Here is a 13,816-nt window from a genome sequence, read left to right on the forward strand (position 1 = left end):
TGATCTGTGATCTCATGGGTCCCGTGAAAAATTGCCGCTTTGTTTTTTCGTTTAATTTTCTCTTTTGAGAAAATATTATTGTTTTCTCGGTATTAGAAAATGACAGCAGAGAACGAAAGAGAAATATACCACAAGTTAGAAGCCATGAAAGAAATCAGGTATAAGTTTATGAAATCAAATCTCATTTTGTTTCGCACCTGTAGGCTCGATCAATAAACACTTGAGACGAGTATTTTTGGTTTTAAAAATATTTGCAGAAACAAATTTAATACATTATCCAATCGGAATATTTAAAGCCGTGTTGTATTAAAGCTCGCAATCATGAAAATTAAAAAACTGGATTATTCAAGCCAATATAGTATTGTTTAGTTTTGATTTGTAAACAAGCAGCTGGAACTCTCGTGAGGCTCTCCAGCGTTAGTGGGCCACTGGGACTAGATATTATTAACGCTTAATGCAAATAACCCTTTTTGCCTTTTAGTTGGTGGTACGCGGTATCCTCACCAAGGCTCATTGACTTTTTATGTGAAAGCTATAAAAATTAAGTGCTACTATAGATTTTAAATTGGGTATGATGTAAGTGTGAGAGGAATTCTGAAGAAATCTTTTATATTATTTAGCTACGTTCTTTTGCTTAAAAGTACATACTGAAAAGTTTATAAAACCAAAAACAATTCAATTATTCATTTCTGTTGTTATTTCAAAGTAGGCAAGTTTATAAAACAGCTTTATCTGTTGTCACAGCACCGTTATCTTTACTGAGAAAGTGCTTTAAAGGAATGGATATTTAAATTTGGGAAAATGGGCATAATAGCTTGGGGTTGTACTTAGAAAATACCTCTTCAAATAACAGACATCAATAAACATGGTTTGCCAGTAATTCTGTGTTGTTGTTCCTAGGCTAGCTTAAGTGTACAATCTGCTGGTAAACCTAATAAATAAATAAGTAAAACAAAGTAATTGTTTTAAGCATAAAATTAGTATTTGCTCATTATTCAGTAGCTTTTGGTTTTGTACCATCTAACCTCAGAAAAGTATTTTTAATACATAGGGACAGGGAACATTCTTGCTTTTAGCTAAGCACATTTCCAGCTGAGTTGTTCAAGTTTTCAGATATATAAATCTCCAGTTTTGTCAATCTCAAACAACATTGTCGTCATTCCACCAGGTGGTTAGTGAGGATGCATTCTAAGATTTAAGAGGGTTAGTACCTACAAACTTTTATAAAAAAAAATCTAAAATCTGGGGAGGAATGGAATGGGGGAGCCATACAAGAATACCATACCTAAGCACAGTATCCGTAGTATTACATTAAAACTATGTTACGTGGACGTGAACACAGACATATTTACAGTTCTTTTCAATTGTTATTCCTAGGAAAGTGATAACATCCACTCGTTCTATATTTTGGCCGTCATGATAAAGTTTCAAATTATTTTTTCTAAAATTAATGTTATAATAACTGAAATGTATATAGTTTGTTTGAGTCCGATTTACGTTTAGATTATTGCCAAGAAGCCGCCGTACTGTCAGTGGAATTGTACTACTTATGTGCATTTGGTTGCCCGTGTGCAGGAACAAAACCATCACCCTGGAGCGGCTGAAGCGCAGCATCCTGAGCGAGGTGCGCAGCGGCGACCAGGAGGGCCGCTGCCTGGCGCAGTACAAGCGCGAGATGGAACTGCTGCAGCAGGAGAAGATGAGCCACGTGGAGGAGCTGCGCCAGATACACGCCGACATCAACGCGGTGAGCCGCCCATTATATACAAAGGGAGCGTTCCCGCAGTTCGGAAGCATACCTGCATAATGACTCTGGAATCGAACTAAGACCTCATGAGCCATTCGAACATGCGCATCAACTAATTAGAGCAGCAAGAGCGAGGCGGGGCGTACGGAAATAGTGCGCGTAAACAGCAGGTGCGGGATGTAGTGATGTTTGTTTACACGCTAGTGCCGCCGGCCGCGTCATGGCAGTCGGCATTTGAATCACAATTGAATGTTATGGATTTTTAACGATTGACAAACGCGGACACTGACAACGGACTGGCGGAGGTTATCAATTCGGTTGTTTATTTTACGTACAGACGGATTTGGTCTCATTTAAATTTCACATAGATCAGATGATGAGTTTCAGAGACTGACATCGGAACCCTTAAAAAACGACAACAAATCAACCGTGACTGCTGCTAGCACATAAATATGCATTGTTTACGAAATCATTGTGTGATTATAACCTAAAGGTTGTGGTTGTATTTGGTTTATCGGGTACAACCACATTTTCCAGTAAAGTTAGCAGTAGTTGCTAACTTTGGTATAAAATTTACTATCTATTTTCATATTTTGTAAAAGAAGTAGGAATCTGTTCGACTAGAAAAAAAATAAGAAATTGTTGTAAAGTAGGGAATTATACTAATAAAGATTTGTATTTCGTTATTAGGCTTACATAAATCCTATTTCGCCTCACTCATTTTATCATTGAGACCATCCTATGTAGATAAAGCTTTAAATAATGACGAGAGCCTTACATTTTTTTTATCCCAAGTCGAGGTACGAGGTATAAATGATTACATTATTGTGAGGTGAATTTAAGAACATACAGCCATTATTTCCCAGTTTTATATATAGCCCACAAGCTCTGCGCACGTCTCACTTTACACCCGCGGTATGTCGCTAGCCCACAAACTTAACCCATCGGCCATTTTGTGGCGAACGTTTAGAACATTAGCGGTAAACCAATCACCGTCAAGTGCTAAATGAACGAAGCGGCTAACCGTCTGTTCGAGAGACACTACTAAAGTGGAGTGGTTTTTGAAGCTTATTCTTTAATATTGTCCCAAACAAGAGAACAGTGAGACAGCAATTTTATCCCATGTAATTATATTTAATGCATTTTAATAAAATTTTCGTCGGCCGATTGGCGTAGTGGGCAGCGACCCTGCTTTCTGAGTTCAAGGTCGTGGGTTCGATTCCCACAACTGGACAATGTTTGTGTGATGAACATGAATATATTTCAGTGTCTGGGTGTTTATATTATAAGTATTTATGTATTCATAAAATTGTTCATCAGTTATCTTAGTACATGGGTAGGTACTAACACGAGCTTCGCGTACGTAAATTCAAATTCAAAATTCATTTATTTCAAGTAGGCCTGATTAATAACAATAAGCACTTTTGAATCGTCAAGTCATTCTGTTTGTAGTGACTCTACCACCGGTTCGGAAGGCAGATCCCACTGAGAAGAGCCGGCGAGAAACTCAGCAGATTGCTCTTTTCCAACATCATTTTAAAGTTTAACAATCTTTAGAATTTTTCTGTTTCGTGAGAGATGAGAGCGGAGCGGCACGCTTCCAAGCAGCCGTGTCGTTAAGGAATTCATCAATCGTGTAGTGGCGTAGTCAAATGGCGACGTGTGTATTGTTAATACGCCGATAAACGACTGGTCACCAGTGGGATAATCAGAAGTGGCCGTTCCACTCCAGATGGAGACGGTGATCAAGCAGACGGAGGAGAGCATGTCGCGCAAGCTGTCTGCCGCGTCGCGCCTGCACGAGGACTACCGCCCGCTCAAGTCGGAGGTGGACCTGCTGCGGCGCCAGTGCCTCGGCCTCGAGCGCCTGCCAGACCTGCACGAGGAGGAGGGCAGCCCTATCACCCCCGAGTGAGTGCCGCGCCCGGGCCGGGTCTGACCGGTGCCGACCAATGCTATGGGCTTCATGTCGGTTGGCCCGAATAAATGGCTAGGAGACAAAGATTGTATCCACTCACAAGGGATATAATTAACGTGTCCACCTGCTTAATCACTGGAACATGGAAGAGAATAAGTTTACCCCCGTTTGTTATTACAAATGTTATTTGGGTATTATTTCCATTTGTGGGCCAGTGTTCTGAGAGTTTATAAATCTGTGGGAGCAGATACATCTTTTATCTATTTGTATCCTTTCCCTCGGGGAGAAAATTGTCTCCTGCCCATGCTAGCTGTGATGGTCAACGAACAGCCATTGATGTCGTGAAACTTCACAAATCGGATGTTACATAATAACGAATCGATTAAATTTGCTGACAAAGTTACGTCACTATTAGCATCACAAGATTGTACACTTGCTTTCACTGTCAAATGGACCTAATGGGTGGAATTTTAAAGGTATATACTGATATGAGTTTCGGATTCCAGCTTTGAAAGAAAGTTCTTGAAGTTCCTTTTTTCTAACCCACCATGCGGCCCCGAAGCTTAAAAATCATTCCGATATTAAAATAACCGGGACCGTTAACGTGCCCTCCAAGCACGGAGTGGCCACTACCACCTTGTCGTGTTTTGATGGGTGTTGAACGAGTGGTAGCGGTGGCTTAGTAGTAAGTACAGCTTTGGTTATAAAGCTCCTGCGGGGAAAATTCTACCTACAGGTTGCAGGGTGTGTTCCTTGTAGGCCATTTGCTCGGTCCACAGTTTTTACTATCATTAAATGTTAAATTAAAGTATAATGAACGTAAAGAACTAAAAAAAAATTTAATTCGCCATTTTGTGGTGGCGGCCATCTTATATTTGAATCTTTTCATAGTGTGTAGTCTTCTACTAAACAAACTTTTCATTGGATACCGTATAGAGGGTCTTGTGAAAAATATTTTTGCTGCGGCGGCGATGACCACCGATTCACAGACCACACTCCCGAGTAGATAGGCTAATGCTTCGGAGCTCCGATGTGTCGCACACCATAGACTTACCGTGTTGCAGCCGGTTCCCGGCGCCGGCGGGCGCGCGCGCCGCGTTCCTGGCGCCGGCGCCGCGCAAGCCGCCGCCGCCGCCGCCCGCGTTCAGGTCTGCTCTCGAACAAGATTTCCTTTCCGTCTCGCTGAGGTTCGGTTCCTTTGTGTTGCGCCCGCGGCCGGCCGGCGGCGAAGCATTGCTACTGTCTTTTTGTTCATCATTTTCATTACTTAGCGATTGTTACTTTATCAACGTACTACGATACAGGCTGGCTGTAATTAAGAACGATTAAGAACTTAAAAATAATAACGCTAAGGTCAATTTAATGTTGAAGTTTATAATGTTGCGATATCCCTAAACTGTTAATCTACTAAGAAAAATAACATGAAAATAAAATTGTAGTGTAAACGATACTGGTAATTGTGAAAAGATTTAGTTTAGTGAAATGTTTGTCTGGTGGAAGGTTTCCGCCGAGGTTAGTTTCCATTCTATCGACGAGACGTGCCGCCGAGCAATTAAGCGTTCTGATACGATGCCGTGTAAAAACCGCAGCGGTTTGAGTTCAGTATAACTGCCGAACCACTAACCGACTACCACTTCTGACTGCATCATCGGTGGATGATGCAGTTGACCTGTTGATGTCGCAGTCAAGAGATAACATGAGTTATAAAAAATAATTGCTCGTAATAAATAAAATTAAAGTTTGGTGCCGGCTTTTTATTGATAAAGTAACAAACCTGTATTATTTTAAAGAAATCAATACACCGATCGATTGTATTTGCACTAGTCGCTCATAGTGGCGAGAGAAAATATATCACTGTCTCCTCGCTCCCGGCCGGCTCGCTCTGCTTCTATTTTAATGTTACTTTTTTATGTTTTTTGCTTATTTGTAAAATGCTTTTAATTTTATTTACTTACTAAATAATTTATTAAAATTAACTCTGATTTTCTTGGAGTCGAATAATTTCAAAGTATCGGCCCTTAGTACGAGAGTGGGAATAATCGCACAATTATAATTAATACAAAGACGCACGCTTTCTGAGGTGTGCACTGGCAACGACGTGACAAAACAAAGAATTTAAACAAACCGTGATGTCAATAACGTGCCATAGAAAACCATGATTATTGTTTAACGTTAATGAATTCGCATTAAGATGTGTCAGAAAACATCACAAAAAACCAGGTCCTCCTATTTAAATTGAAAATTTGAAACAATGAATTTTGTGATCACATTTGAATCATTTCCTTGGTTAATAGTTTTTATCAAGTCGCGGTAGCCTTACCCGCAGTTTTACGTACTAATGGCCAGATATGAATAATGCTGAAACTTGGCGATTACCCTTCATCGTAGAGTTTTCTCACTCAACGAGGCTCGACTGTAACTAGAACAGGTCACGAGCTTTGTAACCTCCCGGGGCAGCGGTGAGCGCTGTGATGTTGTATGTGGGAGGCCCCGGGTTCGATTCCCGGCAGGGGCAATTTGAGAATTTATAATTTCTAAACTTGCTCTGGTCTGGTCTGGTCTGATAAGAGGCTTCCGCCGTAGCTATTTACCACCCTACCGACATAGGCGTGCCGCAAACCGATTAGGGATATGAGTTTATATAACTGCAGGCCGATTTTGTATCTCATCTGAAACCAAATTTAGCTAAGTTACCATCAAATAACGCCCAAACCAAGCTCAATATTAATTTACTCTAAGATGATAATAAATAAATTACTCGGCTAAGTTTGTTGCGGGCTGGGCTTGGATTTATTTAACCAAGGTGAAATGAACTCTGTTGGTAAATTTGCTATCAAGTGAGATGCAGAATCGGTCTGCTGTATCGCTGGTGTGAGCGTTGGGCTGTGAGCCCTTGGGGAGCAGTGTCCGCTGAGCGCGCCGTGTTGCAGGCAGCAGCCGCCGCCCATGAAGTCGTGCCTGTCGTGCCACCAGCAGATCCACCGCAACGCGCCCATCTGCCCGCTGTGCAAGGCCAAGAGCCGCTCGCGGAACCCCAAGAAGCCCAAGAAGAAATAAACGCGCCCGCCCCGCGCGCCGCCCGAGAGCTGGCGGGCCATTTTGAGGGGGAGCTTGAGAGCATTCATTTTATTGTTTCTAATCTTATATGCGGTAAAAGTTTGAAGAAGTTCTCCCCCTTAACGTTACCTAGGGAACGATTATGAGTATTTAGAACAACTGTTTAGAATAAATAAGTAGTAAAAAGCAACACAACCCTGAGTAATATAACGGCTAGTGTAATAATAAAAAAAAAATTGAAATACATAAGTAATACCACATTTTGGGCATGGACTAGCATAAGTATTGTGTTCCGACGTGTAAAATAATTATTGTGTTCAGACTAAGGCTTCCGTCCGCGCAAACTCATTAATACTATTGATAACATTCTACATGTTGTCAATAATATTGCCTGTATGCGGGTTTCTGGGATACATATTATATTGTGACACGAAATATAGGATTTAACTTTAACCTTTTAAAAAAAAACATTTAGCCTGTTTGATGGTCAGTTGATTCACGTCACGCATGGATTTAAGCTAAGGTATATTACTCAGGTTTTGTCAAGCATCACTTCAAAATTATTCACCATGTCGCAATGACCTCTTCGACTACTATGTATACAGTTCTCATTCGTTTAAATATCCGATACCAAATTGTATTTAAATATATATGCACTCCGACACAAATGTGGTGCACACAATATGGGTTTCCTTGGCCCTAAACGCGCAAAATAACCGCTACATTACTTGCGGAGATTAACTTTATATTGTTTTTGTAAACTGTTTCACTAGTAATTAAAAGTGTTCGTTTATACAAGTAGTAAAAGTGGCAAAGATTGCAGACTATTCAGCAATGTGCGGTCAGCCATAGCATAAAAGAATTATATAAGAGCGCTGTGGACGATTTATACAACTGCATGAGGAGTGTGTACTCCCTGTTGTCACTGCCGACATAGCCGTATCATTATAACTAAAGAATTTCCGTTGAAATCGGTTAAGTTGCTTCGGTACAAATTCAAATAGCCTAGATGAGTATGAGAGTCAATAGATATATTTAAAAGCGTGTACAGAAGAAAGCTTGAATTATTTCAAACGTTATAAAGTGCCATAAAATATGACCTGCTTTAAGGAAATGTTCATGGCGACATTAAAGACAAACGGATGTTTGTCGGAAGAAGAAGAAGAAATAGCTCTACCAGCCTATAATAGTCCTCAAAATAAGTTCTTCTCGAGTTGAATTCGTGTACAACAAAATTAGCTACGCTTTCAAATTGCCAAATGTCCGATCTAAAGAATTCAAGGCAGATTGGAGCTTTTAATGCTAATGATCCATTTTCTCAACCAATCCGCACTGGGCCAGCGTGGTCGACTACGACCATAACCCCTTCTCATTGGGGGAGGAGGCCCGTGCTCTGTAGTGAGCCGATAATGGGTCAATATGATGATCCATTTTCTACGTTGTTCAAGTATGTCCATACTGGAAACGACTGCACGTTTGCAGTTGCATGTTCAATATAACTGACAACGGGAAAAGGAATTTCACAGATTTTAGTAGTCAATTAGTTATGTCGTGCCAAACTATGTATTAAATAAGGTTAAGGAACTCCTATGTTCACTTTCCGTCGTATCTAAGATGAATGTCACATGAAAAACAAAGTGACTCCAAACTGACTAGTTGCCCCAGGTTGGCCACGACTTGCTGCCGCTCGGGCACCCGGGTCGTGGTCGCGCGCTGTCAGGATGTGCCGTAATGTGCCAAATATAGTAGTGTTTGTATATATTCCTGACCTCTGCTGTGAGTCACAGCCAGTGCGACGATGTCGCAGTCGCGGCTCGCAACGCAAACACTGAACATTTGTTCTGGAATTTCCTTTGAATAATGTGTCACATGTGTGTCGAGCGATGCTATTGTACTGTACCGTGAAATTTACCCCAATTCGTGTATTGACGAGTGGTGACTCATGAAATGTTCTGCGCATGACTAATTAATTATATATCTAAAAGTTTTGCTGAAAATCTCAAACGTAAGGAGCAATCTATATCAATATAATATCTTTTTTATGGCTTATGGTTAACTTTGCAGCTTAAGTTAAAAGTCTTCCGTACATTAAAATAACGTCCCTTCACACGACACCCCAAAAAACCTAATAATAAGCTTATAAATACTTTAAAAGATTAATTAAATAATTAATCTAGGAAAATGAAATAATCATGGTACCTATTTCTATCTTTATTTGCTTAAATATGAAGTTCTCTAGGTTTTGCTAATGAATCAGTTGAACTTTTAGTATGAAAAATACGCAAACGCAAATAAACCTTTTAATTGCTTTTAATTCAAGTGTCAAGATTATTAAGATATACCTATTACATCTTGTATGTGCACTTGTTGCACTTTGAATAATAACTTCCTCGACGACATAACATAATACTATCAAGAGGTTTGGGTGATGTCTGTCATACTGATTATGACGTAAGACGAACAATTGTCTGGTCTACAAAATCCCAGGATAATGTGTATATGAGGTGTAAATGAAAACCGAAATAATACTTCACAGGTTTTAGAGGCACATTAGTTATTGTATCTGACGCTTATCTATGGAACCGAAACGCTAATAGTTTTTAAGTAAACCACTGCCATAGTTTTTACTGAAAAAGTGTAAAAATACGCGTTGCGTAGGTACTATGCGCGTGACGGTCTTTTATCTTCAATGGGGTTGTCATAAGTCAAAACTTAAAATGTTTTGAATTAGTTTGTATGGAAAAATAATATATGCTTCATTTGATTTAATATTTTTACGGTTTTTTTTACTTCAACAGTATTTAGTAATTCCGTTACACGTTGTATATTAGCTTTAACACTTAGATCAATAGGTCCTTATGCGATAAAGGGATACAGGCCCTTTAGTTATTAAGCAATGGAACCGCCAGGCGCCTTCCTACTCGTAGATACCTGTTTGGCGAAAACATTTTTACATTATTTTTGCGCCCTTGTATATACTATTCTACTACTACTACTACTAGTGCTACAAGATAGTTTAAAGAGTATTAGAATTTATATTTTAAGTATTTGTAAGTAGTTAATAACTGATTAATGATAAGTGCTGCGACTTAGCGAGCGTATAGGGCGCGCCCGGGCTTCGCTGAATATTTATTCCTGCGAGGTAATTTGGAAAAGAGGTACTATTTAAAAACTGATTATGATTTCCAGAAAGTAAGTTATACGGGATTTTTACGTGTGATTTAATCTTTCGCCAAAGTAGTAATTTGTCCAAAAAATGCTAACGCTAACTTAATTGGTTACGTAACTAGATGATATGGTGGGCACCGCGGTTTTGAAAGAAAATTTTATTGATTCTCTGAAAAATCCCAGAAAAAGTTGAGGAATTGAAGTTTTTCACTATCATAATTACTTGATCAAGGTCCGCATAAAGTATGTACATGGCATCATGTTGAAAAATCCTAGATTTCATAAAAATTGTACACAGTCACGCCACTGCCTATTTGTTATTGTACCCTGTTTCCAACGAGCCTTGAATCAATGGCTCTCTAGTCGTCCTAGTCAGGGGCACCCAGACGGATCAACATACGCACCCGGACGCGCACCCTGTATGCTCGTTTCGGAGCGCGGCGCGGCGGTTGATCCGCGCCAGGTCGTTGACCGGTGTGTAAATACTTGTCGTTGTGAATAATGTCACTTGTTGTTTTATAATATACAATTTTCATGTCCTTTATTGTTATTTTCTAATCATTCCTCTCCCAATACTCTAGTACCTACTTAGTTATGCTGTAAAACCAAAAAACTAAGTTATGTATAAGTACCTTTATACATCCAAACATAAACTAAATTATACATCATATATAAGTTTCATACGACGAATTTCATAACACTTGCGAGGAAAAAAACAATTATCTTTTATATACAGGATAAACTTTTAACTACAGGAAATAAAAAATAACTGACCATTTTTTGCTGATTTTCCTCTGAATGAAAGTTTCGTATGCCGCTCTCTAGATTTTGGTCGAAATAGGTTATTCACTCGCGATTAGTGCCAAGGTTGTTATTATAAAGTCAAATGTACTATTGCTGCAATTTAAATTATTTACAATAGACCAAAAAGCGAAAATATTGATCACGAAAAATGGCGCTACGGCTTTTTTTCGCGCGCCAAGGTAAATCGGTATACAGCCAGCATCGTTCGCTGCATGCCTCCAAAGATATACCTAATGTAGATAATTCATTTTTAAAATATAACTAGTTATTAATTATGAATAATTAGATAAAATTAAACATTCATTTATGATAATTGACAAGGATAAAATATTTGTTCATTTTAGGAAATTGCTACTATTTAAAGCCGCATAACGCCTCTTTGTTGGTTAAAAAATATACTTATTATCTGTATTTTCCGGCTAAATTATAAGTAGTCCATTTAATCACACTACAAATTAAAAAAAAACAGACAAAAGCAGCCTTATACAAAAGGCAGCCTTTTCGCTTAGTAGCGATCTCTGCTAGACAACCTTAGGATAAGGATAAACCTTAGGTACGCTAATTTTCAAATAAAAATTAAAATTATCGATGTACACTTCGTTGGTTCGCGTTACGAGCAAGTTTTATGATAAAAAAGTTGCCGTCGTAAACACGTCAGAGATGGGACTAGAAGTATAATAATACTAATATATTGGCCCGAATAACATTACTGAAATTTAAATTTGAGAGGTTGATACTCTCAAAACTCGCCAAGAGGGGAAGAGAGAGAAAAAAGGAGATTTCAAATGACCATGGAATGACACAAATATACCTCCCTTATCTCTAAGTTAAGTTATAAAGTTGTAGTATGACCTAATGATTATTATCGCTTCTTTATTTAAAAAAAATCATTAAGGTCAAGTAGGCATACTTTAAATTCAAATTCAAAATACATACACACATACTTTAAAAACGTCAAGTCTGTCGGTTTGAAAAGACTCTGATATTAGAACTTGTACTAACAACAACAATTTACATTCTTATAGTTCTTTTTGTATTTTGTGAGAGATACAGCACCAGGTATGCTGTATCTCTCACAAAATCCCTACCTCACTGCAATACACTGGTTTTAACACATGAATTGAAATCAGTATGCCAATAGGTGCAAAATTGATAGGTATCTGTATAAAATTATAATTAATCTATGGCTAAGAGCGTTGCCGTAAACAATGTTTTTTTTTAAAAGGATTTACATTTATATTAGCGTTTCCTTATTTGAAATCTTCTACTATTGTGGTGGTATGTGGGTCACAAGTCACACGACCCGCCGCGCCCGGACGGAGTCACGAGAGCACCGCGCGGGGTCACGGGGCCCTGCGTAGCTTACTGCGCAGTTCTTCGCTTATCTCTGCTGACACTGCGAAGAACATACAACCCAAAAGATAAGTCCTTCACCTAACTTTGGTAGGGAGGTGATAGAGTTAATTAATATTAAACTTATTTCAGTGTGCATGTTGTTAAATCATAACGCTTCTGCCACTCCTACCTAGAGAACGTAGGATTACGTGCTACATCTCTTTATCATGTAGGGTATATCATATATCCTTACAAATCCATGTATTAATTTTGCAAATAGTAGAAATCTTACACCTGTCTAAAAAAAATGACTTCAACCTATATCTATTACTTTTGATAACTGTTATTAATAACAGAAAAAAACTTATTTGAAAATTTGTTTGTTCCTGGGGAACACTAAGTCTTACGTACTGAAGTCTGTCAGTACATTGACCTATAGCTCGCCGAAACTACTGAATGAATTTAAATATAACTAGTCTACATTTGCGTTCATACTTTGAGGTACGCTGTCAGGAGAAACTGGACCCTAATTTTCTGGGAATACCAATTGATAACTGGACCCTTATTTTCTGGGATTAACAATAAGAATGTCAGCCCCATCGTTCCCTTTGCATAAATTGATACTTCCTTTCTGTTATCTTAACTTAAAATCTAATAGCATTCTGGCTGTCTCTGAATAAGGTGCCGCCAGGATACTTTGCCAAATCCCCACATCATGAAGATTTATTTTTAATTTACATATTAATTGGTCCCTCATTGGCCTATTCCGAACACACTCCAACAACTAACTTAATGTCATGAATAGTGGTTTTTAATCAAATTCGTAAATAACCTATTCAATTTAATACAATATCTGGCAAATATGAATTGATAGTTATTAAAAGTTTAATTATATACCCACTTTATAAATTTAATGTAACACAATAGTTTCCGCGGGATTTTTAATAACGGTAAAATGTAGAAGAAGATGCAGAAAACACCTGTCTACTTATACCACTAAATATTTAATCTATCTTGTAGTGTCATTATAGCCTTTTTTATAATTAAATGTCTCGACTAACAATTGACTGCAATCACGGTTACTTAGAAGATACCAACACGTGGATTTTAAATCTTATTTTAGGGCAAATATTTTTAAAGCCACGACTTGATAGTTGGTACCATGGACATGCATTATACCAAGTTGACCGTACCCAGTGGCACAGTAAATATATCAAAGCACTAAGCAGTATGGAAACTACAAACAAACGTTCGAGGCCGAGGACGAGGCCCAACGCTATTATCGCAGGATTCAGAAATCTAGTCGGGGGTTCTAGCTTTTGGGGCCTCGTGCCTACTCAATAACCAAACTAGCAGGACAACAACGTCAAAACGTCACCCTGTGCACTTTCGACCTGAGTAGGCAAATAGGCGGAAGATGGTAAATTCTTTTCCCATACCAGCAATATAAAATATGGTAGGCAGTGCTATTGTGTAAATATGTATTGCATGCCACTGCATTAGTGAGTGCTTATTATACAGTCTACAGTTATGTCAAAATAATTTTAGTTGGTGGCACGCAGGATGCAAATTTGCACGCCACCGCAGGTTGTGACACCATGGTCACTGCATGTCAGAACCAAATGGAACTAAGAAGTTTTAAAACTTAAATTAGTCCGCAATTAAAATCAGAAGAACAAAATTGTACGAACCGTTCATTTCACTATGATGACATATGATATTTCGATATTCGTAAACGATTCAGAGTTCAATTTGTTTTTGGGTAAAATCAAATAATTTCAGTTTAT

General features: G+C 38.6%; 1 protein-coding gene across 1 annotated transcript; it reads left to right on the forward strand.

Moving 5' to 3' along the window:
* On the forward strand, window positions 1-6,836 carry LOC120630026 (zinc finger C4H2 domain-containing protein). The gene is made up of 5 exons (XM_039899148.1): window positions 1-158; window positions 1,576-1,747; window positions 3,480-3,658; window positions 4,730-4,852; window positions 6,596-6,836. Exons 1-5 carry the CDS (start codon window positions 100-102, stop codon window positions 6,720-6,722), a joined length of 660 nt encoding a protein of 219 aa, XP_039755082.1. The 5' UTR covers window positions 1-99; the 3' UTR covers window positions 6,723-6,836.
* Window positions 6,837-13,816: the final 6,980 nt, after the last annotated feature.

The sequence above is a fragment of the Pararge aegeria genome, chromosome 15 (genome assembly GCF_905163445.1).
Source record: "Pararge aegeria chromosome 15, ilParAegt1.1, whole genome shotgun sequence".
Lineage (NCBI taxonomy): Eukaryota > Metazoa > Arthropoda > Insecta > Lepidoptera > Nymphalidae > Pararge > Pararge aegeria.